At 47.4% G+C, this 27,359-nt stretch overlaps 1 protein-coding gene across 1 annotated transcript; it reads left to right on the forward strand.

The window, feature by feature from the left end:
* The first annotated feature begins 1,120 nt into the window (after positions 1 to 1,120).
* On the forward strand, positions 1,121 to 27,359 carry SDC1 (syndecan 1). Its single transcript, XM_058836540.1, has 5 exons — positions 1,121 to 1,438; positions 22,587 to 22,668; positions 23,702 to 24,189; positions 24,400 to 24,529; positions 25,037 to 27,359. The coding sequence occupies exons 1-5, from the start codon at positions 1,382 to 1,384 to the stop codon at positions 25,201 to 25,203; spliced, it is 924 nt and encodes a 307-aa protein (XP_058692523.1). The 5' UTR covers positions 1,121 to 1,381; the 3' UTR covers positions 25,204 to 27,359.

Here is a 27,359-nt window from a genome sequence, read left to right on the forward strand (position 1 = left end):
TTGGTTACCCCTCTCCCAAGCAGCTCCAGGGCAGTAGGGCCCAGTGGCTGCAGCCTTAACCACATCCCTGATCCATCCAGCTGCCCCATGGCCATGCTGTGTCCATTGGCCATGTGGCCAGTGTGTGCTTCTACAGCTTCCAGCAGCTGTAAAAATTCCTAAAAACTGCCTTTTTTTTTTTTTTTCAAATAACATTTGCACACACATTCAGCTGTATTGTTTACAGCAAACAGTTCAACATGTGCTGGCACAAGTGGAGAAAATAAAACAAGACAAATGAATGGACTGGAACAGGAACTGCAGCCCTGACCCTGTGGCAGTGTGATACAATCCGTCCCGCGGTGTGTTTTTGCTGGATGGTTGTTGCCTCATTTTTGCCATCCTCGGTGGGACGTGCGAAGACCAAGCCACAGCAGCACTGAAGTCTCTTTTAACTCCAGAAATAAAAAAAAAAAAGGCGAGTTGCGGGAGGGCGCTTCTTTTAAAGCAGCATTTCTTGCGGCAAACCTCTCGCAGCATTTTACGCTGCCAGAAATCCTGTTCCGAGCGGCAGAAAAACGTGTACACGAAGGCACGGGGAGAGGCTATGGGGCCGGCCCCGGGGACCCGCGGGCAGGAGGGCAGACACCTCGCTTTCCTAAACACGTATTTTCTGCGGGAGAAGCCCCCGCTGGAGGTGACCGGGAGCTAGGAAGGTTGCCCCGGGTGCGGGGCCACCGGGGAGCGCTCCCGCCCCTCTCTCCGCAGCGGCGCCGGCGGGGGACGGCCGAGCGCCCCGGGCTTTTCCCACAGTGAAACGGGAAGGGAGGGCTTTTAACACTATTATTATTATTATTATTATTATTTTGAATTATTATTTTTAGCGAGAGGGAAGGAAGCTCGGCGGGAGCAATGCCGCTGCCAGAGAGGAAATCTGGGAATGCAGTGGAAGGGAAGCAGCAGCGGCCGGGGAGCGGGGGAGAGCGGCCGGGGAGGGGGCACCGGCGCAGGTACGGCGGCGGCAGGAAGCGGGGGCGGGCGGTGGGGCAGGGCGTGCCGGCCGGGCCGGGCTGGGGCTGGGGCTGGGGAGCCGAGGGGAGGGGAGGGGAGCGGAGGCGGGGCCGGCCGGGGGGTGGCCGTAAGGTGAAGGTTGTTGCAGTGGGTTCATTAAAAGACAGAGTTCAACCCCTCGCCATCGCAGAGCGCTGCTGGGAGGGTAGTTCGGCTGCGTGCGAAGGGGAAAAAGGAGGGGGAATTAAAAAAAAAAAAAAAAAAAATCAAGAAAGAGAGCAAACCCGCAGCTACTTAAAACAATTCTACGAGGAGCGGAGCAAGAGCGGCGTTGGAGACGGCGGGAATCAGGGGCAGGCTGCGCGCTCCCGAGGCCCGGCGAGGAGGAAGGATGATAAACGTGGTGGCCGTGTGGCTGGTGGCCCTTTGCTTCCAGGCTGCTGTCCCGGTGAGCCGAGCGGAGCGCGGCGGGAGCGGCGCACGTGGGGCGGCGGGGCCCGGGTGCGATGGGGGCCGGGGCGGCGGGGCAGGGTGGGCCGGGGCAGGGTGGGCTGGGGGGACCGCCCGGCTCTCCGCTTCCACGGGCTCCCGTAGGGGAGCGCAGCGGTGCCCAGCCCTGCCCGGGGTGCAGGGCTGCGGTGGCCTTTGTGCTGGCGGCGGGCTCCAGCCCGGCTTCTCCGGCAGCCTTAATTCAAACCAGACCCGCCGTGGCGGCTCCCGACCTGCCGGCGGCTCCGCCCCAGGGCGCCGCGGGGCGGGCGGGCGGCGCTCCCCGCACCCCCCGCCGGCCGCGGGACCCCTCGGGAGGGCCGGGGGGGGGCTGGATGCTGCCGCCGTCCCTCCGGTGTGTCGCGCCCCGGAGGCGGTGAGCGGCGGCTCCGGGCGAGCGCTGGCATGTCGCCTTTTGTGGTTCGGCTGTGGCCGAAGTCACGGGTGACTCTGAAGCGGGGCCGCTCCTGCCGTGCCCCGGCACGGCCCCGGGGAGCGCGGGTGGGCAGCTCCCCGCCGCCTTTGTGCCTGAGAGCCCCAGCCCTGTGCAGGGTGCGCCCGGCCTCTGCTTTCTGCCCGCCGAAGGAAAGGTGCCGGTGCTGCCCGGCTGGGGGCACGGCCGCCCCGGTGCCGGCGCTCGGAGCGCTCCCCGGAGCGCGGTGACCCCGCGGCAGCGAGGCCTGTCCCGGTGCCGTGTCCCGGTGCCGTGTCCCGGGAGCAGCTCTCGGGGCAGCCCGGGGCCGTGGGGCGCGCTGGTCCCGCAGCAGCAGCAGCCGCCAGGTGTCCTCCGCGGACAGGCCATGGCTCTGCTCCCGCCCAGCCTGCGGGCGCCTTGCCGCGGAAACCTGGCCCCGGAGTGCTGTGCTCGCTGCTTCAGGTCTGTGCTGGCAGCCTGGGCGCCGTCGAGCCCCGTGTGCGGTCGGAGGGTGCGGGGCAGGAGGCCTTGTGGCCGCCCCTGGAGGGGCACAAAGCCCCAGTCCCATCCCTTTCTTCTGAGAGGAGGGACGCGCTTCTTTGCTTCCCGTGTGCCCCGCGCCGGACCTGAGCGTGCACCGCTTGTGGAGTCCTCCCCTTTGGATGAGTTAGGAGGAAAAAGTGGGGCATGAGGCAGTTTGAGCAGGCAGGGCCATCAAAGTAAAACTGGCAGGTTTTTTTCTTTCTGAAACGATTGATTTAGAACTTGCCTAGGGATGAACTGCAGCACCAGTCGGATAAGGAGTGGCAGAACAAAGTGCACGGTGGGATCTGAGCTGCTCGAAATACCTCTGTTTTTGCTGTAGCATTCTGTCTGTGAACTTTGCCTGTAGCTCTGGACATAGACCCTCCTAGTCCACATGGCAGTGAGTCGTTATGAGATGGCTAAAAATTACGAACATGTGAGTGTAGTCAGCACTGTTCCATGGGAGGAGGGCTCTGCTCTCTACTTCTGAGTAAGCTTCTGCTTAATGAAGTGGGAAAACTGCAGTAAATTTGCAGCCTCTGCACTGTATTTGGATAAAATTCCCCTGTGATAAATATTCCTTACTAGAAATTATAAGGACATGAAGTAAATGCTTGTCTGGAGTTCTCCAGTGCCTGTGAGACACTCAGGCCTGGGTGGCACTGCAGATCGAGGGGTTTCAAGGGTGAGCACTCGGAGGGGCAGAAGTCCTCGGGGCTCTCCAGGGTGACTCAGCATTGAAGCCTTTTCCCTTCTGGTGATCACATGGCTTTTTTCCCCATGTCAGAATGTCAGTGACAGGGACTAATCTGCCTTTCCCACCCATCTGGAATAATTATGATTTTGCACTGAGTGGCTGAAAACCCCTTGTGTTGGACACAGAAGCAGACTGACTTTGCACAGTACTTTGAATCTGCTGGGCTGCAGTGCTGTGGGCATTGCCATGGTTGTGTTGGGTTCTTGGTGCTCTGATCATTGGGATGGATGCCACTGCTGCTGGCACATGGCTGGGCCCTTGGCTCTTGCTGTGTAACTTGACTCATCTATGCATATTGTCATTGGAATAATAAACAGGAGCAAGAAAGTGGCCAAACAATAGTTGTTTTCTTCCTGAGTACTCTTACCTGCAGGGATGATTGAGGAGGTTCCTGGTGTCCTTCAAGGTGACACTTTATTGCTTAAAACACTCTTTATAAGAGTAGTTGCCCTTTGTTATGGCGGGTGCATGGACTTCCTTGAAATAAGAAGTCTGATACATCTTACCATTCTAACAGTTTAACCTTGTTATTCTCTCAAATGGAAACTTTTGCTCTGTAGCACTGCCAGGAAGCCAACTGAGCCAAGATGCACATCCTGCTGCAGGGGGGCAGTGTCAATCCAGCCCGTATGGTGAGAGGAGGGTTCTGGCTGTTTCATCTGGTGTAGGTGCATACTGGTGGTTGACACAAACTTAGCAGAGCAGGCCAAACCTTTTTCCAAGGGTGATGTAATTCCTATCTGAATGTAAACTAATTAGAAGAAATTAGGTAGTCCAGCTTGCTTGTTAAACACGCAGGCAGAGCATAAGGAGGAGACACGTTCTTCTATGGTATGCACAGAGCAGTGTGACAATATTCATCTAGCACTGTAAACAGAGCTTCTGCATCTGAACACTGACTTGCTGGTGGCCACCTCCTGGTGAAATGGTGACTGCCGTGTCTGGCCAGCTCTGAGTAGAGCAGCAGCAAAAGAGCTGGAGTTTGTATGGTATAAGGGGGCTCTGCTGCAATTTTGTAGCCTTTGTTCCAGGTTTCTCTCAGTTTCAAGTGGTGAGAAGAGCTAACATTTTTAATGGCAGCACTCTGAAATTTCTGGAAACAAACAATCCTCTCTAACAACCTGAGACAAGTTACAGCAAGTGAAAGAAACCTGTAAGCCTTCTAAAATTAAGTTAGTGCACAAACCTGAAATGTAGGCTGCTGTTTTAGCAGCAAAATCAGTCCATTTTAAGTATGTGTTTTGCATTGCCTGTACTCAGAAGTCTCCAGGTGGCCTGTATACCTGTGCTTTGTCCTAACCTTGTTTGAAGTGATTCCTGTGTCCAAGAACCATACTAATACCCCTGAGACGGACATTCCACATTTGTTTCTGGCATCTGAGGACCTGGGGTTTTAGGCCCTCCTTACAAGGAGGAGGGAGCTTCTTGGGAGAGAGAAGATAGGGTAGAAGATACTTTTCCTGAGTAGGTGCTGCCAATTATAAAATTGCAGTGCTTCAGCACTGCAGCGTTACTGTTTTCATCCTAATAGCTTTGAGATAATACAGAGTAGAAGACGTCTAATACAGCACTCCATGACAGCTGAGGATTGATGGGCTTGCTGTGTTCAAATGGCACTAGTCCCTCAGGACAGCGTTCAGCTGATGCTGAGGCACCTAAATGTAGGTGTCTGTGTGTGCTGGGTGCTTAAGCCCTCATTAGAGTCAAGGCAATGTAATCAGTGGAGCCAAGAGAGTGATTATCTGACCAGTCCCTGCACGTCTACTCCAAGGTGAGTTGCTTTGTCAGGGCTTTTTTGGCTAGATCTCAAGTTGCCTATAAGAGGAGCACAAACACCTTTATTCTGGTGCCTTTATCTGAGAGCGATTTGGCTCAAAGTGATGGACTTTTTATCTGTGGAAATTTATGGTAACTCTTTCCATAAACAAACAGACTGGACAGGTGTTGTTCCTGCCAAGAAAACTAGCGAAGCAGTGGGGAACATCAGCTGCTGGCTAGAACAGCAGCTCTCTCATGTCCTAGTGTGACTGTAGTCTTGCTCTGCTAAAGGTTGTGGAAGAAATTAGGGATTATAGGTGGGTCCTGTATCAGCATTCTGAAGTGAGCAGAATATATACAAAGATAAAGTGTTTGTATTTGTGTGGGGGGGGGATGGTTGTGAGTTGTTCAGTAGGCATCAGAGTGCTGTAATATTTAAAGACACTGTTTATTTGTGGATTAGATGTGAGGAACTTTTGTTACTCCCTAGACTTTGATATAGACAGTGGACTTACAGCAGGGAAGTTTTTTTGACAACAGTGCAAGGACTTGTGATGTTTCTTACAGGTTCATGACTAAGCTGAGAAGATACTCTTAAATGCAGAAGGCATGTGGTGCCTCCTTTGGGGTGCTGAGTGTCAGCTTTGTTAACAGGTCTCTAAGTTAGGGCTGACGAGTGTACTTCACTTGAACTGCTGGCTGCTGGTGTACCACAGCAAGGAGCCTTATCTGGCCTGGCTAGAAACCTGGGAGAGTGCACTTTCTACTGTGGGGATGCTAATGGAAAAGTTACTGCTCTGTGAAGCCTCACCTTAAGGTGAGATAACATTTGGACCTCCTACAAGCAACTCTTGTGGGGCAACATCTGCTAATGTGGTGGTTTCCCAAGCTCTCTGTTTCTCAAGCAGTGCTTGGCTGCAGTTGGCGTTCTGGGTCTTGTGGAACCGGCACGGGTCCAATGGAGTCTGTTAGCTTGGGCTCCTTGCCATGCTCCACTGTAATGTTTGTATCTTGCTGCTGAGACCAGTCTCACCAGTGAGGCTTGCTTTGCTGGATGGGAACCAGTGTGTTAGTGGGATTTGGATGGAGTTGGCAATAGAACTTCCCGTTGAGTCACTGGAGCTGCAGTAATAACTGAGTCATGGAGGTGTTGTAAGCCACGGCTTTCCCTGCTAGGCTTCTAGTTAGAAACTCCTTGGGGTATTATCAGTTGAAGAGCTCATGATGCTTCACCTCTGTGTCTTGTTGCTCTGCTCTCTGGCAGAACTATCTTCTCCATAGCCCATGTTTTTGCAACATGATTCTCTTTAATGTCCACTCATTTTGTGTCATGGCTTGAACACTCATCTTCTTCAGGCTTTTCTGTCTGAAAGGTCTTCTGGATTGGTGTTGCAGAATGACTCCTGACTAAATCAGGGGTGCTGATATAACATAGGAAACTGCCTGTCAACCAGCTAAAAATACTCATGGGTATCCTGCCTTGCATGGGGGCTCTGTATTGTCATACTCCACTGGGTAGCTTTTCTACACTGCCTCTGCAGTAATGTCAATGTTTTGGTTGCCAGTCATAGAAGCAAAGGCTGACAGTCTGGATTTTTGGCTGTGGGCAGTCCCAGGCACACACTCCTGTCAGCCAGCCTTCTTCAAAGTACAGCCAGTTCACACAACAACTCCTCAGAGTGCACTGGCTCATCACCTGAGCACACACAAACCATAGCTGGAGATTGGGGGTTGCTCTTTGTCTGCCTCTGCCATGTGATGAGGAGCTTATTCCTCCTTTTAAATGTAAGGAAACCTGAACTCCATTCCACTTGGAAGGGGAGCATGCTGAATGCTTTCTGGGCAGCATTGCAGACCATGATTGTTCTGTGCTGTACACAGGAAAGCTCTTGCTAATTAGTTTCTAATGCTGGTGGCTGTACACATCCTGGTCAGAGGCAGGCAGCAGCTCTGGTCCAGCCCCTTGCATATGGGGATTACTGGAGGAGCAGACTGTAGATGGAAGCCAGAGGTGGGCAGGGGTGAGTGGAGCCAGTCTGCTTTCTAGAGAGCAAGTGGTGATTAACATAACGAGTTCCAGATGAGAGCTCTTGTGAAGCTCCATGTCGTAGCAGTGGTGCTGCTGTGGCTGTGCTGGTAGGAAGCCTTTGTATGTTCTCTGGGGATCAGAGCTGGCAGCTGCAGTGCTGTAGGAAGAGACTACATGGCTCTTTCCTGTCCCAGAACAGGATCCCATGCTTCTTTTTTCTATGCTTTGAGACCTGAAGAGTGGAGAAATACAAATATAGGTATGTGTGTATTTATAGAGAGAGATGTCTATACCTGTCATGTGCTCCTTGTTATCCAGCTGGCAGCAGAGTTTGGACTCTGTGCCATGCCCTGGCCCTAGCATGGTGATCTGGGAGGTTTGATACCTATGCTCTGCACAGCCACAGGAGCTCAGAGCAGCCTGCTGATCTACCAAAACAGCAGTCTCTGGTAAAAACATCTGCAGAGGAGAGAACCTGTTATCCCATTGACCAGCTTAACAGGGATCTTCTTTAGGGACAGAGTCCAGGCTTTCTTCAGTCAGGAAGCTGATGGGTAAAAGCCCAAACTAGGGGAACAATAAAGCTTGCTTGAATTCGTGTCTAATACAGATGTTAATATAGGTGATATTCTTCACTCACTTGCTGTGCTCTGTTGCTTATGAAGCTGTGATAGAGACTCTCACACCAGCAGATTTGATGGACAAGTGAGATTTGTCCACTTCACTGGCTCCAACAGCATGTAAGTAGCACCTACATGCAGTGGAAAAGTGGTGGTGAGGCTTGCATCGAAACTTGCCTAACAGCCTGCAGCTAGACAGCTTTGACTTCTAAATCTCTTTCTGTCCTAACGGAGGAATCATCTAGATCGTGACTACTTTCCCATCAGTGAACAAAGCACGGAACAAAAGAGGCTGACTCTGGCATGTCTGGGCAGTGGCAAGGAGTGCTGTGCTATCGTGTGCTCACATCGACTGACTCATGGCCTGCAGAAGAAAGCTGCTGGCTTAATCCTGCAGCAGCACCGGCTCCCTCTGAAGTGTGTTTAACCTGCAAAAAGTTCCCCAGTCTGCATCTATAGTTGCAGTGAGCTGTGAAACACTGGTGAGCTTCTTTCTACACAAGCTGGAAGATGTGATTATGAATAATTAGAAGTTATTGCTCTAGTAGCTCAAAAATGCTAAATGCTCAGTGTGCCCTCCCCCCACCCAGCATGCAGCCATAAGGGGTTAAAAATGATTCACTAAATCTTCCTACACTGGTGCTTGTAAGTAAATGTGATGGGTCGACCCTGGCAGGGCACCAGGTACCCACTTAAGTTGCTCTGTCACTGCCCTTGTCAGCTGGGCAGGGAGAGAAAATATAAGAAAACTGGGTTGAGATAAGGACAGGGAGGGATCCCTCACCAGTGACCATCACAGGCAAAATGGACTCAGCTTGGGCAAATTAATTTATTACAAATCAGCTCAGAGTAGGATAATGAGAAGTAAACCAAATCTTAAAAACACCCCATTTTGCCCTCCTTTTTTGGCTTTAATCCAAATTCTGCAGCTTTTCCCCCCAGGAGTTCAAGGAGATGGGGATTGGGGACTGTGGTTGGTTCATCACACGTTGTCTCTGCTGCTCCTTCCTCCTCAGGGTCTCCTCAGTCTTCCCCTGCTCCAGTGTGGGGTCCCTTGCACAAGAGATAGTCTCCACAAACTTCTCCAATGTGAGTCCTTCCCATGGGCTGCAGATCTAAACCAACTGCTCCAGTCTGGATCCCTTCCATGGGGTGCAGTCCTTCAGGAATAGGCTGCTCCAGCTTGAGTCCCCCACAGGGTCGCAGGTCCTGTCAGCAAACCTGGTCTACTGTAGGCTCCTCTCCAATGGGGGGCTGCTGATCCTGCCAGGAGCTTCTTCCAACATGGGGTCACAGCCTCCTTTGGGTATCCCCCTGCTCTGTTGTGGGATCATCCACAGGCTGCAGGAGGATCCCCCATGGACCTCCCTGGGCTGCAGGGGCACAGCTGCCTCAGCAGGGGCTGCAGGGGAATTTCTGCTCTGGGGCCTGGAGTGCCTTCTGCACTGACCTTGGTCTGCAGGGCTGCTACCCTCGCATATTCTCACTCCTCTCTTCTCTGGCTGCAGTTACTCCTGTGCAATAACTTCTTTCCCCTTCTTGACTTGTGTTATCCCAGAGGCACTGCTGCTGTCACTGGTGGTCTCAGCCTTAGCCAGTGGTGGGTCTGTCCTGGCTGGCTGGTGCTGGCTCTGTTGGGCATGGGGGAAGTTCTGTCTTGTCAGAGAAGCCACTCCTGTAGTCCCCCTGCTACCAAAACCGGTACAGTAAAGCCCATTAGACACAAGGTGTCTTGTGACCAACTTAAATGCTGGAGTCACAGTTGTATAGGAAATTGAGTTTTCTGGCCTATTCTGTAAAGCAACCCCCTCACCAGACTGCTAAGAACATTCCTGTGCTTATTTGGGGGCATACTGGTTGGCAAGGCTCAAAACTATGCCATAAATCATTCTAATAATATGATGGTATTGGTTGTGTGCTAGTGCCTGGGGATGTTCTCTGATATTATTTAATTTACTAGTATAATGTAGCCAGTGGGTCTCTGGCTGCAGGCCCAGAATGTTATGAAGTTGAGAAAACTGCAGTATCCAGTAAAAGAAAGTGAAAGTTCACAATAGAGGATCACGATTCTTCTGTTGGAAATGGAACCTGTTTTGGGTACTTCAGAGAGGTGAGCAAGTACAGTTGTGTGAGAAGTCCTGTATAATCCATCAGCTGAGGACTGTGAGGTGAATTCTACACACCTGAGACAGCATTCAGTGTTGTTGTCATAGTTCTGGTACCTGCCAGTGCTTCAGCCTGTGCTTTTAGACTTGGCCCATAAAGTCATCCTTCAGCATTCTGTGCTCTGCTTTATTTAGAGGGACAGTGTGCTGGCTAGAGTTGGTACTCAGTGAGTAGACCCAGAAGTTTATTCAGATGCATGAAATATCTTTGACTTAGTGAGGTTTGAACAGTGTCCTACAAGTTTGGTCTGTTGTTATGTCACATCTTGGCTATGCTGATGGTACCTCTTGACAGGAACTGGTCTGAACTAGGGGACATGCTGTGCTAGGAGTAACTTGGTAGTAAAGCATTCACCTTGCCTTGCAATTTTAGCACTGTTTTATTGACTTGTTGTGGTGCTTGTTGATCTATCAGCAGTGGCATTAGTGGTATCTCTTGTCTCTTCAGTATAGATGTGTAAAACAGGGATGTCCAAATCACAAGTTAAAATGTTACAGTTGCCCATGTGAGGCAGGAGAGCATCCAGAGAGCACAAACGTGGTAGCATCTCCTGCTGAACTCAAACCTCCCTGTCGGATTTGGTGGCTGCTCTGAAAGGAGGCCATGGGGAAGACAGGTGAACCAGCTGTATACCCAAAAATGACAGCATGAGGTGCGACTTGGATAACAGTGAGATCAAAAGGAAGCTCTGCTTTGTCTTGCCTTTGTAACAGTCCCTTTTTGAGGGCTCTGCTGTACAGATGTGGTACCAAACAGTGTAACTGGGTGACTGGGTCAGAGTTCACTTAATCCAGTAGGTGTTTGGTCAAGAAATGCCTGATGTCCATTAATTAAAGGAGTGGAACAATAGGTGACTGGAGCACAATTACAGCAGCAGATTTTTTTAAGACTGTTTCTGATGGGAGGATTTCATTTGGTGCTTCATCACTGAAATGATACTTCAACACCCTCATGACTCAGCATGGAAGTACACCAGTCAGCTCTCATAACCTCACTGAGGCGTTGCATAATTTAGCAGTGAATGGGGCAACTGCTGTCAGTAAGCAACTACTGTGAGAACTTTGTCGTATGTGCAGGATTAGCAGTGCTTTTGTAAACCTGAGCACAGAGACCATTAGTGTCCTAGGAGGAAGCACTGTGAGCTTGATCTGTGCCATTGCATATGGGTAGATCCTGACTGTGTGCTCCAGTGGCTGTGAGCCTGTATGCTTCTCAAAGGGAGCCCGTGCAGTCTGAACTGTGTTCTACCTTAGAATAACTCAGTGAAATGTGGTCGAGCCTGGGCCCAAAGACCACCTGAGTTACTGCTGTATATGCCAAGGAGACCGGTAGCACCCAAAACATGTGATTGCATGATGCTTTTCTTCAGGAGCTGCTAGGATTGTTGTGGAAGGAGGGGGTAATGGTGAAAGTGTCTCTTTGAGAAGACTTGGGATAGGGGAACAGGGTATTCCTGATCTGACATGTTTCAGTCCTTTAGTGAATGGCTTAGTCATGGTGGTGTAACTGCATCTGTTAGCAGGGATGACTTCTGCATTATAAACAACCTTGGCTGAGTTAACACTGAGATCCTGTGGATAAGACAAATGTGATAGCATGCTTCGTAATGTAGGGAAAGACTTGATTTCATCAGATCTAAGCTGGCAATGGTGAGCCATAGAAACAAACATAAAAAGAACACCAAGAACCTTGGAATATACTCAGTTGGAGCTCCACAAGGATCACTGAGTCCACTGTGTGCCGGTGTTAAGACCTGCCAAGATGCAGGAACTGTCCTGCATTGGGTCAAACCCAAAATGTAAATCTGCCTATGTGGTCTGTTTGAGTCCAGCCACTGGCTGTTGACTGAGACTCGTGAGTTCATTCTTAACAGACTGGTGCTGAGTGCTGTGAGCCCTGCTGTGGAAGAACAGAGTCCCGTAGAACTCGTTGGAGCTTAGCTATGACCAAATCAGAAGGGTGTTGTGGAATGCCAACTCTTGGCTCATTTTGCTGTCCAAGTTTTGCTTCTGTAGCTCCCTTGTCAAGGTCTTCTGTACCTTGTCCTATAGTCAAGGTCTTCTGCACCAGACTGACAAGTAACAGCACCAAGGCTCAGGTTTAGGGATGTTCCTGGTCCTGCCATCAGGCATGCACATGTGAGAGAGAGATTGCATTGATGCTTGTTCAAACCAGGCAGCTTCTTCTGGGTGCTTCCAGTCCCCTGATCCATCAGCTCTTCTGTGGGGGTTGTGGTTGAAAGGGCTGGTGGTGATGCTGCAGTGTGAGATTTATAGTGAAATACAGCATTCCAAGGGAACACACATCCAGGATGTGTGTATGGAAAACACAGATTGTGAGCAAAAAATAATTTCACAAGCGTTGAAGACTTCATTGTGCATCCCTCTGAAGAAAATGTGGAATTTCCACAAAAGCAATCAAGAAGACCTTGTCTTGGGTTGTTGAGGCTTGGGCTGTTGTTGTGATATGAAGGACCTGATATAAGTTCTGTAAGTTAGACTGAGCAGATCAGCTGGGAAGATAAAGCAGAGTTTGATAGCAACAGGCCTTGCAGCTGGCAGGTGTTTCTGTCACTGAAGTGTAAGCAAATAGAAGGTAACTTTTGTTGTCTTGTGCATATCCGGTTACTGCAGGATTATATCCTCTTATAAAGCATTATCTGTTCCACTGTAACTGTAATTAACTGGAATACCTGGTCAGCTTTTTTGCTGTTGTAAGTCCAAGTATTTGTAAGTTTAAATAGTCTCACTTAAGTTTACCAATGTCTTTAGCTGAGACCTTTGGTACTCCAGGGTTGCAAGTTTTATCTTTCTGCTGAGGTTTAAACAACATCCTAGCTGCTAGGAGCCACAAGTCCTGCCCTAAGTACAAGCTCTTAGTTTGGTACACTAGGGATTTTTATCTGAAACATGGATTTCACTGATTTAATATAGCACTGCAAGCAATTTGCTCAAATTAGAAACGTGTCTGTATCAGTAACAGACTTAAAATGCTTCTGTGATCCTTCAAGAAATCTTAGAGCTTTGTCTCCTGGCTTCTTGGCATATCTCACATTAGGTAATTGCTGGACTTCATGGTGGAGAAGAGGGAAACTCTTGAGATGAGAACCCAAACATTTTCCTGTTGCATTTACTCTTGTCTGACAGTTGTTCCTAGCTGCATGTTGGTTTCCCTTCCTCAGGTGAAGCAGAACAGCTTCTTTCCCCCTCAGAACAGTGTGTAGCATAGTGATGAGGTGGTTTTTGGCTTCTGGGACCACATCTGCCCAGGTCAGAACACTTGTGCAGCTGTAGCACTGCATGTGGTAGTTTGCTGATGACATAAAAGCTGTCATGGAGCTAATTTGAAATGGGTAGTAGTTCCACCAGCCAAATTGCACAGCATTTCTCTCCAGGAAACAGGCTTCCCTGGGCCAGAGGCACACGTATTCTGGTGCTGCTGAGAGCCATCAGCACCACCCTAACTGGAAGACCTGAGATGCCACAGACCACATCTTTCTTTCCTATGTCATAATTCTGATTTCTGAGCTGGGTCTTCCTGAGCTGAGTGGCTGAAGATGACAAGAGCAAATTGTGCTGCTGTGGGACCAAAGTCCCTGAGCAGTCTGTGCCGTGTCCTGATGCTGGTGTGCTGCAGGTTTGTGCTCTGTCCTGTCTGCCAGGAGGAGCGTGCAGGGTGGCTGAGAGCCCCAGGCTGACCATGTGGAGCTCACAGAGCTGCTGGGAGAAGCCAGTCCCGAATGGAACAAATGGGGGCACTCGCTGCTCACAGCTCTTCCCTCAAACCCAGCCTCAAACTCCTGTCAGCAGCCTCAGGGCTGTAATGCCAACTGGTCCTGCTTCACTGGGAGCTGGCTGGTTTCTTAGGTGTGTGGAGAGAGCAGACTGGTGTCTCCAGCCCACACATGCTGCTAAGGAACAATCAGGCAATCTGAAGCCCACTGTTGCACTTGTCAGAAACTCTAGTTCTGTAGCAAGTTTAACTGCAAGGACAGTCCTCAGTGCTGATCACTAAACAGGGTGAGTGCGTGTCAAGAGATGGGGCAAGGAAAGGAATTTGCCTCCACCACAGGTCAGCTGGTTGGGAATAATTGGCAAAGAATGCTGAAGACATAAGCTCAGTGTGTTTATATGTGCTGGAGGCAACACTGCAAAGTCCAGTCTTTTATTTAAGGAGGCTGTGGCTGCTGATGCCTTGTGTGAGGTGAGTTGCTCTTTCTCACCTGAACTCCACAGCAGAGGCTGCATGTGTGTAGGAGGAGGAGGCAGCAGGTATTTAGATACTGTCACTTCTAATTTCTTCCACTGGCAGGAGGGTCACATTTATCTGTGCTGTAGTTACCAGTATGTGTGGGTAATGTGGTTTGGGTGCTGGAGTCCTCTGCTGGATAGGTTTCCATTTAATAAAGATTTTCTGCCTGCCAGCATGTTTTTAGCCTTATGTTGTCAGGTTTCAGGGATTGATGGCCCACCTTTAGCCTCTGCTGAAACAAAGCAATTCTTGGTCTGTTCCTTTCTAAACAGATGAAGTGGCTTTTGCTGTGAGAATGAATCTTCTCTGCTGGTTTTGCTACATTAGGAAGTGCTGGTGACTTTCAGTCAGAGGCTTTTAAGACAAGCTAGGTTTGCCTAGTCTTGACTTAGGCAGCTCACTGCTCATCTCTCAAGGCAGCTAAAGTAGACTGAAATTAATTTCCCAGGATGGATGGCCTCAGTGAGCTGCACCTACTTTGCAGAATCTTTTGAGTTTATAGATTGGCTGTGGCTTTCTTGTGCTAGCTCAAGAAACAAATGCCTGAACTATCAAGTATGTTAAAGAGCTGCAGGGAAGGATCTTTAAGAAAAAGTGTTTTATAACATAAAATCAAACTGGCTGCTTCTCATGAGATTAGCTGCAGGGAAATGAGCTTTCTCATTAGACTTCATCTTCAAAGCTTGGGCTGCCTGGAAACGTGAGAGACAAAAGGGACTCCACTTTGGCCCTGTTGTGACAGCCTGTCACTGATACACAGTTAAGCTGTGTGCCACCTCTGTGGATGTGTTGGTCTGCGGTGAGATGCAGTTTTGGCCCGGACTGCATTGCTTGAGTGGCAGGAGCAGGTTGGTGTGAGTGAAAGCAGTGTGCACAACTTGTGTGATATATTGTCCAGGTGAAACAGCAGGAGCACAGGCTGTAACTTGCTTCTCTACTGCTGAGGGACTGAGCAGACTTGTAGTGGAGCTGGCTGAGAGGGAGCTGAGGGGCAGCTGAACTCTTCTGCACCAGATGTGGCACGGTGCCCTGTGCCCTCCTGGCACAGCTGGTGTGCTGTCCCTGCTGCCATGTGCACGGCCATGAGCTTGCCCTGCTGAGGAATCCATAGCCCTCTCTGATGAAGGATGTTCAATGTACTCTTTGTCCAGGAATGAATGGCAATTGCACTGGGTCTCCTGTAAAGTTCAGGTGGCCCAGGATGAAAATGGAGCTGTGCTCCCGTTTTAGCAAGACTAAGACTTAAGTAGCAAGTGTAACCTTTGCTACTGCATATTCCTACTCCCAGCAGGACTGGGGGCACTCAAAAGCCCTGCTGTCAGACCTCGGAACAAACACTATCCATCGTGAGCAAACACTGCAGAAGAGAACTCTCCCTACAGCCCCTGTCCTTGCTCATTTTTGTATGAACCTGTGTGGCCCTCTGAGTCAGCCTGTGATTTGTGTGTTGCCTGCAGTCTGGTGATGTGCATTTCCATAATGCATGGCGGGCTGGGGAATGAGTGTCAGCATCCCAGAGCACGGGCTGTGAGTCTGTGTGTGTGCTTAAGCAGCCCTGGCTGCCACGCTCTGCCCTGTGCCAACACAAACACTTGTGCATTCATTCAGGCACCGAGTAGGATTTGGAAACTGGTCCTGCTGGAAAATTCTTTGCATGATATTTTATCCTCTTTCTACTTTCTTTGTTGTTTTTTATTTATTTGTTTTGTTGGGTTTTTTGGTTTGGTTTTAGAGTTTTTTTTGGTTTTTTCTTGGTTTTGTTTTGGTTTTTTTGTTATTTGCTTTTTTTCTTTTTCTTTTTTTTTTTTTTTCTTTTGTTTAGTTTAACAAGACCAGTTCCCTGATCTGGTTCACTATGAGAGTGCACAAACAGACATGGAGGGGATGGTCCAGGAAGCATGAAGTGACATGCTCTTGTGGGAGGTGGGAGTTAAAGAGCCCTGCTGTACAGTGTGAAACTCAACCTGATGGCGACAGGCTGGCTCTTGGCATGTTGATTACTGTGTTTCTGCCCTACTTAATTAAAAAAGTTGCCCTGTCACTCTAAGGAGAAAATGTAAAGCTGATTGGGCAATAGTGTGGAGCCTCTAGAAGCATTGGGACACTGGCTGCTCTGCCTGTGGAGCAGCTGGATGCTCTTCCTTGGCCACTGCATCTTGTGCAAAGGATCAGGGTATGCTCCTGCAGCTTGAAGAAAAGGAGGATCAAAGCCTAGTGAACAGTGGGCAGTCTGCAGTCTGTTTAGTTCTGCCCATAGTGGAATAGATCCTAAGAGCTCTCATCCTGTTTTGAGCAGCTGCTGGAAGGAGTTTTGCTGCCTTTGAGAGCCGAGTGCCAAGAGGAAACTACTGTGTGATGATCAGGGAGTTCAAACACAACCAGGACTTCTTCCTCAAAGACAGTTGTTCTCTCAAGTCACCAGGCAAAAACAGAAGAGGAGGCCAGTAAGAATGCAATTAACCAAGATTTTCCATATTTCTTTACACTAATAACGATCTGATAGACAAGCAGCCAGATTAAGTGGCTTGCTTAACCCTTCCTGCTAAAATGGTGCTTGCCTTGCTGAGCAAAAGAGCAGCCTTTGCTTTCCATTTGCTTCTCGTTGGAAGGAGCACCCTCTGAGCCACTCACCACCCTTGCTGCAGGTGACACAGATTGATGGATGGAAGGGTGGGGATGCTGAAGCTTGTTGACACCCATCAAAAGGTTGTTGAGGCCGCAGGGGAACACCACCATCTGAAACAGGGAGGGCACTAGGAAGTAAGAAGTGGTGGTGACTTAGTTCGTAGAATCATAGAAGGGTTTAGGTTGGAAGGGACCATAAACATCACCTAGTTCCAAAGCTCCTGCCATCAAGGCAGTCCTTGATTGGAGCACTAGCAGGGGATAAAATACTGCTTAAATGTAGACTGCCCAGCCCCTGGGCTGTTTGTGGGGTGGTTTGTAGCTGTCATTGCCCTCCTTGGCCTGTGCTGTTTGTCTGCATCTTTGGCTCCTCTAGGAAGAGAAATATTTCATTACCCCACATGATCACCAAGGAGCACCAGGGTTTATTTTGAGCAGTGGAGTAGCAGGAGAAACAACTGCAGAAGAATTTAGGTGAGGTGGTGCGGCACTGTTGCTGAGTTCAGATGTAACAGACTTGTGTGCAAGCTTCACTCTCGACTTGCTGTAGAAAAGCAGCAGCTCTCTTTCTGCTATATAGAATTTATAGCTGACTGTTAAAGGAGGTGGTCTGCATGGTCAACTTAATTCCAAAGTCTGTATGTCTGTAAAAGAAGGGGGATAGGTGAGGATGCTGGTGGTGGTTTTTATGTTGTTGGTTGATTGGTGGGGGTTTTTTTTTTGGTGATTGGGTGTTTTTCTTTTTAATTTTTTTTCCCCCCTTAGTAATTTAAGCTGTCTCCCGACAATGAACATCTGGGATTGGAGTTAATTGTGCGTGGGCTATTAACTGCAGAATATCAAGGTTTAACAAAGCTAAAGTTTCCTTCAGCAGGTGGTTTTGTCTTCCCCCCACACTAATACCAGTATTACTTTAATGTTAGAAGCTCTTCAGGTTGCTCTGCCTCAGATAGCCTCTCTTCAGTGTATAGGAAAAGGTGAAAGACAAACCTTTCTGTTTGAGTTTATTTAAGAATTAATTGTTCAAATCCTTGTGAAAGTATTCTTCATGATGCTCTATTGTAGCCAAATTAAAGGGCAAATGCTCATCCTGCTCTTGTGTATCTCTTAAACAAGAGCAAACTATTGGTTTTCCTTCCCATGCAGTTGGAGTGCTCTCACAGGATGGTTAGGGAGGTGTTTGAGGTGGGAGAGCTCATTACAGTTCATTCTTTTTCAGCTGAGTAAGAAGGATTTGTTATGAGAAATAAATGTGCAAATTTAACAGCTTTATTCAGATAATGGAGGATTTCAAGTGTTTTTGACACTGCAGATCACTAACTGGATTAATAAGAGTTGGATACAAGTCATCCTTAATCTAGTTAAGGGCTTGTAGCAGCTTGTGGCAAAGCCAGTGGTTTTGCTTACCTCAAAGGGCAATTTGAAAAAAGCTCTTTCGTTTTGCATGTATCAAATTAAATAAATGTGGTTCCCAGTTGGGGCAGGGTTAGATCAACTAATCACCTACAAATCTCCCTCTCATCATGAGAGAGTGCTTCAGATCTCTGCTGTAGCAGGAGGGAGCTCTGTAGCAGCTGATGGGATAAGCCCAGAAAGACTCGTGTTTTGAGACTCTGACCAAGATGAAGACTGAAGAATAGTTAAAAATGATACTTTAAAAAAGGGAAAAAAGTCTGGACTATGTCAGCCTTCTGGATCCAATAATACTGCTAATGAGTTGTGAAAGCCTGGCCCATTGTTGATTAAATTGAAGATGCCACTAAGCAGCTTTCTGGTTGTCCCAGCAGAACTGAATAACTATTGTTCTGCAACAATGCAGTGCTCAGCAAGAGCAGAAGCTAACAGTCACCCCGGGGTTTCCCCTAAACAGGCTGCTTTGATCCCTGCGGAAGAGGGTCTTCCACTGGTTAATGAGAACTGGTTAAAGCATATCAAAAACATGGTTAAAATTTTTACCCCTCATGTGCAACTCTGACAGCAAATCAAAAGGACTGGACAAGTATTTCTAACCAGTTGTCTGAACTGCTAATAAAACCCCAACAAAACCATACAAGTTTCTTAAATGGTGAAAAAGCAACATGTTGTATGTGCTCAGTAAGAATGTAAAGATTTTTTGACTAGGGTACATGAGATACCATCAGAGAGCCTTCAAAGGATCCACTGTCTGACAGGCAGAGTAAGCTTGTTTTAAGCTGGAATTATTTTCAGCTCTTTTGTATGATAGCATAACCCAGTGTTCTGTGCCCCTAATCCTGTTGGCTAATCAAAACCTTTCCCATTGGTGTAAGTCAGCTTCAATAAAAGGTCATGGAAAAACCTTGACCATGAGGTGTTTGTTGTTTGAACAGCATGGTCTGTCTTCCTGATGCAAACCCAAATTAGTTCAGTCCCTTCCAATGCTGTCCTGAGTCACACAGGCTGTGTGACAAGGTTTTCTAACCTTGCTGTGTCTGAAATCCTTCAGCAGCAGATCATTATAGAAGCTTGGCCTTTCTGCAGTACTTATATTTTGTGGGGAGGTTGCCATCTTTAATGCCCATTGAAGCTGTAATTTAAGGAGCAAGAAATGTAGTCTTTATATAACCATAAGGTTACATAAATTGGGCAAATGTTCTTTAATGCTCATGTGTCGTGAAATTGGATGATGTCATGAAATTACAGTACTTTGTGGGTATTCTGACTGCTATCCACATGTGCATAATCCTATACTGTCCCTTGAGTATTTGGGCCAAAGAAAGTCCCTCTCAGATTCCAAGCTGCAAAGTGCCTGGTCAAAGGGAGGTGCCACAATGCCCAGAGGAGCAGCTGGGGACAGGACCCTTTGGGGCATATAACTTCACTGAGTTCTCATACAAAACTCTGGAAAGCAGGCTTTACTGATCCTGATTCATGTTTTCTGTTACTCTCTTAAGTGCAGCAGCCAGCCTCAGGGGACTCAGACTGGTCTGAGTCTGCCGCTGTGTTTGGAGGGAGGGTGCTGAGCAGCTGCTGGACAGCTCTGCCCTGGAAACACCATTGGGTGTCCTCTGCTGTCGCCCTGAAAACTCAGCTTCTGAGCTTGCTGACATGGTTTTCTAAGGACTCTCCCAAGACAGTAACTATAAACATAGATATGTGTACATTCTTTCTGTTACACGTCTTGTGATGGACATCTCTCATGGCCAGTGCTGTGAGAAAGTGTTACCTTGACCATCCAATCCCTGGCTGTGGTCAGGAGCCTATAAATCCTGGGGGGAAAAATAAACTCTGCTCTTCTTTTCACCACACCTTGACCTATGCCCATGTGATCTATTCATCTTCAGCGGTAACACTCTGCCTCAGACCAGGCTGCACTGGGCTTCTCCCCTCTGGGCAGACCCTCACTATCCCTGCTCAGATACAGAGGTCAAGCTAGGAGTCACGGGTATGTAACAAAGGCTGTGGAGAAGCAGAGCTTGCAGCAGCCTGGGAAGAGGCTCAGAGCTCAGGTGTGAGGGAGGGTGGCTGGACACACTCCGAAGGAAGTGTGGCACAACTGAACAAGCCTCACCTATTAACCCCTCAAGGGGAAGGGGTGCAGGCTCAATATTCAAGATCAAGAGTTGCCATTTTATTTCTTGACAATCTGTGATCCTTTCAGGAGGATTGTTGAGGTCTGCAGACAATCAGTCTGTCCAGGTGTTGTTGGAAATCTCTATGAGCTACCCCTGAATATTCAGATTTGGGGGGAAGGTAGCCTCGATCCTAGCTGAAGGTGTATGGTGACTCAACCTTAAGCTGTATTGACAGTCCCTTACTTCAATAAAAAGCTGGAGAATTTGCTTTCTAGCTCCTTCAAGGAAGTCTTCCCACTGAGAGGAGAATGCAACCCCCACCTTCAGCAGCAGGTTCCCCTTTCGCACTCAGCCAGGCTGAGTGAAAGAACAAAGGGTTGTGTTTGCCACTGCTGGTGTGAGAAGTGAGGGAGAGAAATGGTCCCCAACCCCCCATCAACAAAAATGGTGCGATTTCTGAGGCCTCACTTATCTTCTGAACGTACTGGAAAGGGCATGCAAGGGAGCTGAGTTTGGGCAGCCTGGCAGTTCTTTCTTTATTCTTTATGCACCAATAGTTTGTACTCTTTAATATTTGAAGTGTAGTGAGATCAGCCTGTGTGAGTCACCACCCTTCGACACAAGAAGGAAAACACACGGGAAGTACTTATCTGACCTACTTTTCATGGAAGGGTGCAAAAGCACAGTGCAAACAAGCAGGGACAAATCTAAAATTCAAAATTACCTCGTGACTTGCAGTTAAGCAAGAGATCGAAGGGCAATTCACTCTAGAAATATGCTTGCAGAAGCTTAAGGAATAGTGCTTTGGGGGTTTATTTTCAGTAGGGAAGAAAAGAGCTAAAAATATTTATGCCTGTATGAGGCGTTTTTGTTCCTAGTTTCTTGTTATTAAAAAAAAATAAAAAAATCATACAACTACAATAATTGCCTACAAGGAGTATGATCTTGGGGCTGAATAGGCTGGTGGCAGCTCGGTTACTTGTCTTCAGAGAGGTGGAATCTACTGGGCGAGTTAACCACCTTGGAAACTAGTTCTGTGGAAATGTGGAGAATGGATAAAGTATTATGGATGGAAGAGAAAACTGGATAAACCTGATATCTTAAGAATAAGAAGGAGATAGGACCAATAAACACATCCATTGTAGGTAATAAAGTAACAGCTATGGAGCAGAATTGTTTTGACAGTACATACTGGTGCTGGCTAACTTCTTCCTGGGATGAGGATGAATGTTACATAAATTTTTAAGTGGCACTATGTTAATGCAACCTAGAGAAGTACAGTGGGCCTGGCTGCAAATCTGGCAAGAATATGTGTCGTTTTTTTTTTTTACATAATAAAATGAGACTTTGCACTTCTTGGGATCATAGGGATCCCACAGCTTGGATGATGCAATGTGACATCTAAACTTGCAGATGGCAGTGCTGGAAAGGGGTGACAAAGGTGACTTGAGGATGGGATAGAAGTCAAAATTTGTGAAAGCGGGGAAGGTAGTTGGATGTCAAAAAGATGAAATTTGGAAGAAGTGACTTTATAGGGCTTTGGTTTGAAATCTGAGAAGGGAAAATAACTGGTTAGGTAATGGTAGCCCTGCAGAAATTAACCTGAGGCTAGTCATGAGCTGAGAGTCAGGCATGCTGGTGATAGCAGCAGTCAGTGCATACAGCACAGGCCAATGAGATGCATGCAATAATCATTCTGTAATTAGTAAACACTAAAAGAGTGTTGTCATCTTTGGGGATCCTGAATAGCTTTGAGTGTTGTATGCTCTGACAAACAAGTGCCATAGAATGAGGGTTTAGCCTCTTGTTTCAGCAACTGAATTTCAGTGCTGGTTAGTGCACCCCTTGGAGCATAAATGGAAAAATCTCAGGGCTTATTCTCCAACATGAAGGCTGGCTCTGGACTTCTTTTGGGTGCCCACACTTAATAAAAAGGGACTTTGATTCTCCTTCCAGCTGGGTGCTGTAGTTTCAGATATGTGAGCAGTATTTGAGTCAGAAAGGGAAAGAAGACAAAACGACTTTGCCTCCCCTTCTGCTCCTTAGAATTAGTGCAGTGGTTTGCAGATGGAGTGGCTGGTAGATAAGGAAGACACAAACAGCAGCTAAAACAGGCTGGTAAGGACTGAGAATTGCCTGCTACCAGGATACAGCACTGAATGGATTCCTTGCTTTCTTCTTTCCCAAAGCAGCTACAGCCTGGAAGCAGTGCAGAGAAGGGAGACAGCAAGACTGACCTTTCCAACACCAAACTTTCTAACCAGAGCTACTCTTTTGGGAAGGGGAGCTCTAATGAGGGAAGATGAAAAAATGCAATCTGAACAAAACAAGTTTATGTGACCTCTAGGAACCCCTAGAGGATTCTGTGCAAACAGCCTGATCACTTCAATCTCATCACTGACACATCTTTTTGCTCTTCTCTTTAAAGCAAACTACAAATCTGAACCTTCCCCCTGAAGACCTTGATTCTTCTGGTGATGAAGACGATGCGTTCTCAGGTTCAGGTGCAGGTGAGTTATTAGCACTTGTGCTGGCAGTGCTTGATCCTTCCAGGATGTGGCAGCTGAGATCTCAGTGAGCACCCGAGTGAAAGGGAGTAGGGGGAGGAGTCCCCATACACACCTCCACCCCAGAATATGAGAGCTGGGAACTAATCTATTGATCTTGTATTCCTTGAGATACTAACAATTATTAGAAAATGAGCTGTAGGAGACCTGAAAGGGAGCAGAAGCAGAGGAAGGGTCCATGCAACTGCTAATGTGAGATGCTGTGTGAAGAATGTTATGAAACTGGAGTGATTCTTCACTCATGGGGAAGAGAGATCATAACAAGGCTCTTTATGAGCAGGTAGGAGATAATGTTTGAGGGTGTGTAAACCCCAGCCTACCAACCATACCATGTATCAAGTGCAAACTTTATCTGTCATCAGGTGTGCCATGTTACCATGGGCCATAGTTTTTTATAAGTGATAAAGGGGATTTAGGGTAGTGGAAAAATTCCATAAAAATGATTGCTAAACTCCATGAGAGAGATCCTTGGCATTCAGTACTGAAGTTGAGGGGACACTAGAGAGAAAAGAGCAAGCTATTGAAAGCTGAAGCATGTTATCCTTCTGCTTTCTTCCAGACACAAGCTTGTATTTTAGATTAAACTCTGCAGAAATTAAGATCCTGAAATCAGTGCCAAATGTGGTAAAGACTGAAGGTGTGACTGCTCTGAATCAAATAAGAGTGTTTATGGAAAAAGACTCAGATAACCACCCTGAGGAACCAGTGTACTGAAAGCAGATTTCCCTTGTCAACCTCATCACAAACAGACAGGCACTTTTGCCTTGGGGAGAAGCAGATGACTAAAAATTGCTGAGTAGCACATTGCTCTGTCCCTTCCTTATTCCACTGAAAAGGATGAGGAATCACAAGCTGAACTGCTGTTATTATAAGAATTTATTGTGAAGGTTAAGCATCCTCCTTAGACCAGTGTCCTAGAGATACTATTAATGGCCTCTCAACTGGCCAAGGATGAATTTGCTTGTTTGTTTTGCAGGTCCCCTGACCGACCAGTCTCGCACCTGGAGAATCCCAGGAGACTCAACTAATTCCTCAGTACTGGTAGCACCAGTGGATTTCAGTGAACAGCCATTTCCTGGGATTGAGAGCAGAACTGAAAAGGAAGTAATATCTCCTTCTGCAACCAGTAACCTAGTGACAGAGGAACCAGTTGTAGCTGTGAAGGACGAAGTACCCCTCCTGGGCTCGCCTGATGAGAAACCAACAAGCCACGTAGTCACAACAACAGTGAGAAGCCCCACTGCTCACTTCCCTTCTGTGGTTCATGTGACTCCTTCAGAAGCCTCTGCTGTGGTCCATGAACCCAAAATCCCCAGCTCTGATGTGCCAGACACCAAGGATGTGCCTGAGCCCCACTCTACTGTCCATCCTGAGGGAGACAGCGCTGCCACCCCTGCGGCCACAGCTCCAAAGGATGTCGTTCCTACACATGAGGAGGTTTCTGAAGATGGCTCTGGAGACCCGGTGAGGACTAATAGTTCTGACACCCTTTCCAGGGAGATGTCTTTAGCAGCATGTTTAGTTGGTTTGGTGGGAATGGGTGTTAATTTGTCAAAAACAGTGATTGGTTTAAGGGGTTCTGTTGGTGTAAGGTTTTAGATTGGAAAAACAGCGCACTGGAAGGTCTCCAGAATGATGAGAAACATGAATAACCTGCCTTGTATGTCCCAACAGGGAGACTTCATCTTGACTAAAGAAGAGGATTTTGTCCCCACGCAGAACTCAGAAGTACTGCCTGACTCTGAGAGGAATGCCAAAGCAGCAGGAGCCTCGGGAATTATGGACAGAAAAGAAGTTCTTGGAGGTACCAGATATTTTGGATTTCTAGTTGATAAAAGCAGATTCTTGTAGGAGTCTCCAGGCAGTTGTGTGTTCTAAGCAAGGAAGCCAACCTTTTATGTTAGACCTCTGAAATGAGAGTGATGATTCTGTGTTGTCATAACCCTAACAGGGGCAAATATTTGTCTGCTAATAGCAGCTAGCAGTGGCTGCTTTATCTGCAACTTTGTTTAAACCTCTTCCTTCACTCCTCTGAAAAATTACAGTACAATTTCTCTGTTGCTGCCTCAGTCAAATTACCAGGGTTGAACACCATAGGCTTGTGTGCTTTTGCAGCATAGCCCAGTGGGAGATCCATGTCCCTAGGACTGGCTGCTGTATTTGAGCAGGTGCTTGGTTTGGGAGGGGACAGAAGGAGAGATTAATTTGAGTCATTTAGCCAGGGACAAGTAAGGAACAATTTGGAATTTATCATAGTAGCACTATCTGGTATGGCATCTAGAGTAATCTGTGTCTTTTTCTCCCCTTCCAGGTGTTATTGCTGGAGGACTTGTAGGCTTGGTGTTTGCTGTGTTTCTAGTTGCATTTATGCTGTACAGAATGAAGAAAAAAGATGAAGGCAGCTATTCACTGGATGAACCAAAACAGTCTAATGGAGGATACCAAAAACCACACAAACAAGAGGAATTCTATGCATAAACACTGATCTTCAGGACACTTCTTATTCCATCTTTCTTGGACTCTTCTCTCCCTGCACGTGGACCTCCTAGTGTGCTTTGCATTAAACTTAAGCCATATGATCATTGGGTTATTTGCCCTTACCACTTTGCCATTGGAAATTTTATAACTACAAAGTATATCTGGATTCATTGGACATTCCCTGCTTTCTTGCACAACTGTTTTTTTTGTTTGTTTTTTTTTTTTTCTCTCTCTCTCTCAACATAATTGGAACTACAAGTTCCTAAACTCACTTTGGTTTATCTAAAGACTGCTGGGACAGGCGGTGGGGAGAAGATAAGGGAGCACTGTATGTATAAAACTCTTGATATTTAGGGAAAGGGCTAGCAAGAATAACCAATTGTCAGTGCTCAAATTCTGTATAGCAGGGATCCTTCCTATTTAACTCATAGATGTGTTTTGAGTGTAACAAGTGGCTGTGCTGGGCAGACATTTGGTACTACACTGCTATCCTCTAGCTCTTTCTGACAGCTGTATTTGGAGCACTTAATACCTATGAAACATCAAGATGAACTTGATCCCTTGCCAAAAGGAGGTGTGAGGGGCAGGGTAAACAAATGACTGTCACGTGGTTTAAAATAACTTATATTTTGGAAGCATTATCCCATACTCAGAACCAGCTCCTAAGCAGTTGGTACATACACTAGCAAAAAAACAAACCCCAAGAACCCCAAAACTAAGCGGAGAGTTAATTTTACCAATAGTGTTGGGCTGTCCCACTACCATCTCTCTCTTTCTCTCTCTCTCTCTCTAAAGGCTTAGGTAAGAAGTAGATTTTCCAAGCAGTCTCATCTCAGACATTCCCTTTCCTAGGTGCTGTCCTGCTGTAGATGGTCTTACCCCGTGCAGTACCAGCTGACCGGGGGCATGTTGTGGCACCTCCGGTCACCGCGGTTGTCTCGGAACGCGGTCTGCCCTCTGTGCCACAGGGTGCCGTGGCACACAGGGGTGGGAGGTGGCAAGCAGCACATCATGACTGCAGCTAAGGAGTAGAGAAGCATCTGAAATGAGCCTGGGGGAGGCTGAGTGCAAGTGGCCTTAAACAGATGCAACAGTTGGCGTGCTTGACTCTCGCTACTCCAGAGCGGCTCCTCGGGAGCTGTTCCTGCACTTGGGAGAGAAGCCACTCCAGGGATGTCAGTCTAGGGCAGAAAAGCACCTCCCGTGCAAAGTCAGGATGCCTGAAGCTGTGTATGGTCAGTGTGCTGTCAGATGTCAGGCACTGGGGCCTCACTGGGGGTCTGGAGTTCTCCAGACTGTCTCAAAGCGAGCGAACACAAGTGTGGTGTTCTGTACAAGCCTTACTTCTGCTCTGCCTTTGGGTAGCTTCTTGCCACTTCAGTTCCTCGTCACTCAGTGCAGAAGGTATGGGGTGGGTGGAGGAGTGTTTACAACTGATGTAAATATTTGTACTGTTGAGCCGGAGGGAATGATGGGAGTATATTGGACAATATTGCAACAGTTGGTACAAATGTTGCACGTTAAAAGACAAACTTAAAAACCTGTGTAATTTAAATGAAGTATAAAACACTCCTGAGCTGCCATGCAGCTAAAATTGGTGCCTTCTCTTCAAACACTAGAAAAAAAACCCCAAAATGTCTTGATTCCAAACTCTTCTTTATGCACATGGAGAACTTGTGCATATGTGTAGCTGGCTGGTTTTTTAAGTAAAGTTGCAACAACCATTATGTTTTTTTTAGGGTTGTTTTGTTTTCAGTTGGTGTTTGTTTTGTTTTTGTTCTTTTTTGTTTAGATTTTTTTTTAAATGAATAATTTTTATAGGTTAATGCAATGACCAGATGGTGTTAATTTCAGCTGTAATTCTTTGCTTTGTATAGGAATGTAGAAATGTTTGATAGGTCTATCTATGAAAAGGTTCTTGTAAAGCACAGAAAGATAAAGTAGTAAAATTCAGTTGTACCTCACAACCTTGTTAGGGAGAAAGGAAAAAAAACTGTATATTTTGGTAGTCTTAACTGACAGTTTGTGAAACAAACATGACATTCTGTGTTATTTAAGTGGTACAAATGAAATATGAGTTCTGACAGAACATGCAACATTGGGTTATCTGTATGCCATGTAAAGGTATACTGCAATAAATGGCATTTTGGCAAGAA

Source organism: Poecile atricapillus, chromosome 3, assembly GCF_030490865.1.
Source record: "Poecile atricapillus isolate bPoeAtr1 chromosome 3, bPoeAtr1.hap1, whole genome shotgun sequence".
In the NCBI taxonomy this organism is placed as follows: Eukaryota; Metazoa; Chordata; class Aves; order Passeriformes; family Paridae; genus Poecile; species Poecile atricapillus.

Coding starts and splice junctions, on each gene's coding strand:
- SDC1 (XM_058836540.1), top strand. CDS start 1,382: ATGATAAACGTGGTGGCCGTGTGGCTGGTGGCCCTTTGCTTCCAGGCT. Junction 24,190..24,399: donor AAGATGGCTCTGGAGACCCG/GTGAGGACTAAT, acceptor ATGTCCCAACAG/GGAGACTTCATCTTGACTAA. Junction 24,530..25,036: donor CAGAAAAGAAGTTCTTGGAG/GTACCAGATATT, acceptor CTCCCCTTCCAG/GTGTTATTGCTGGAGGACTT.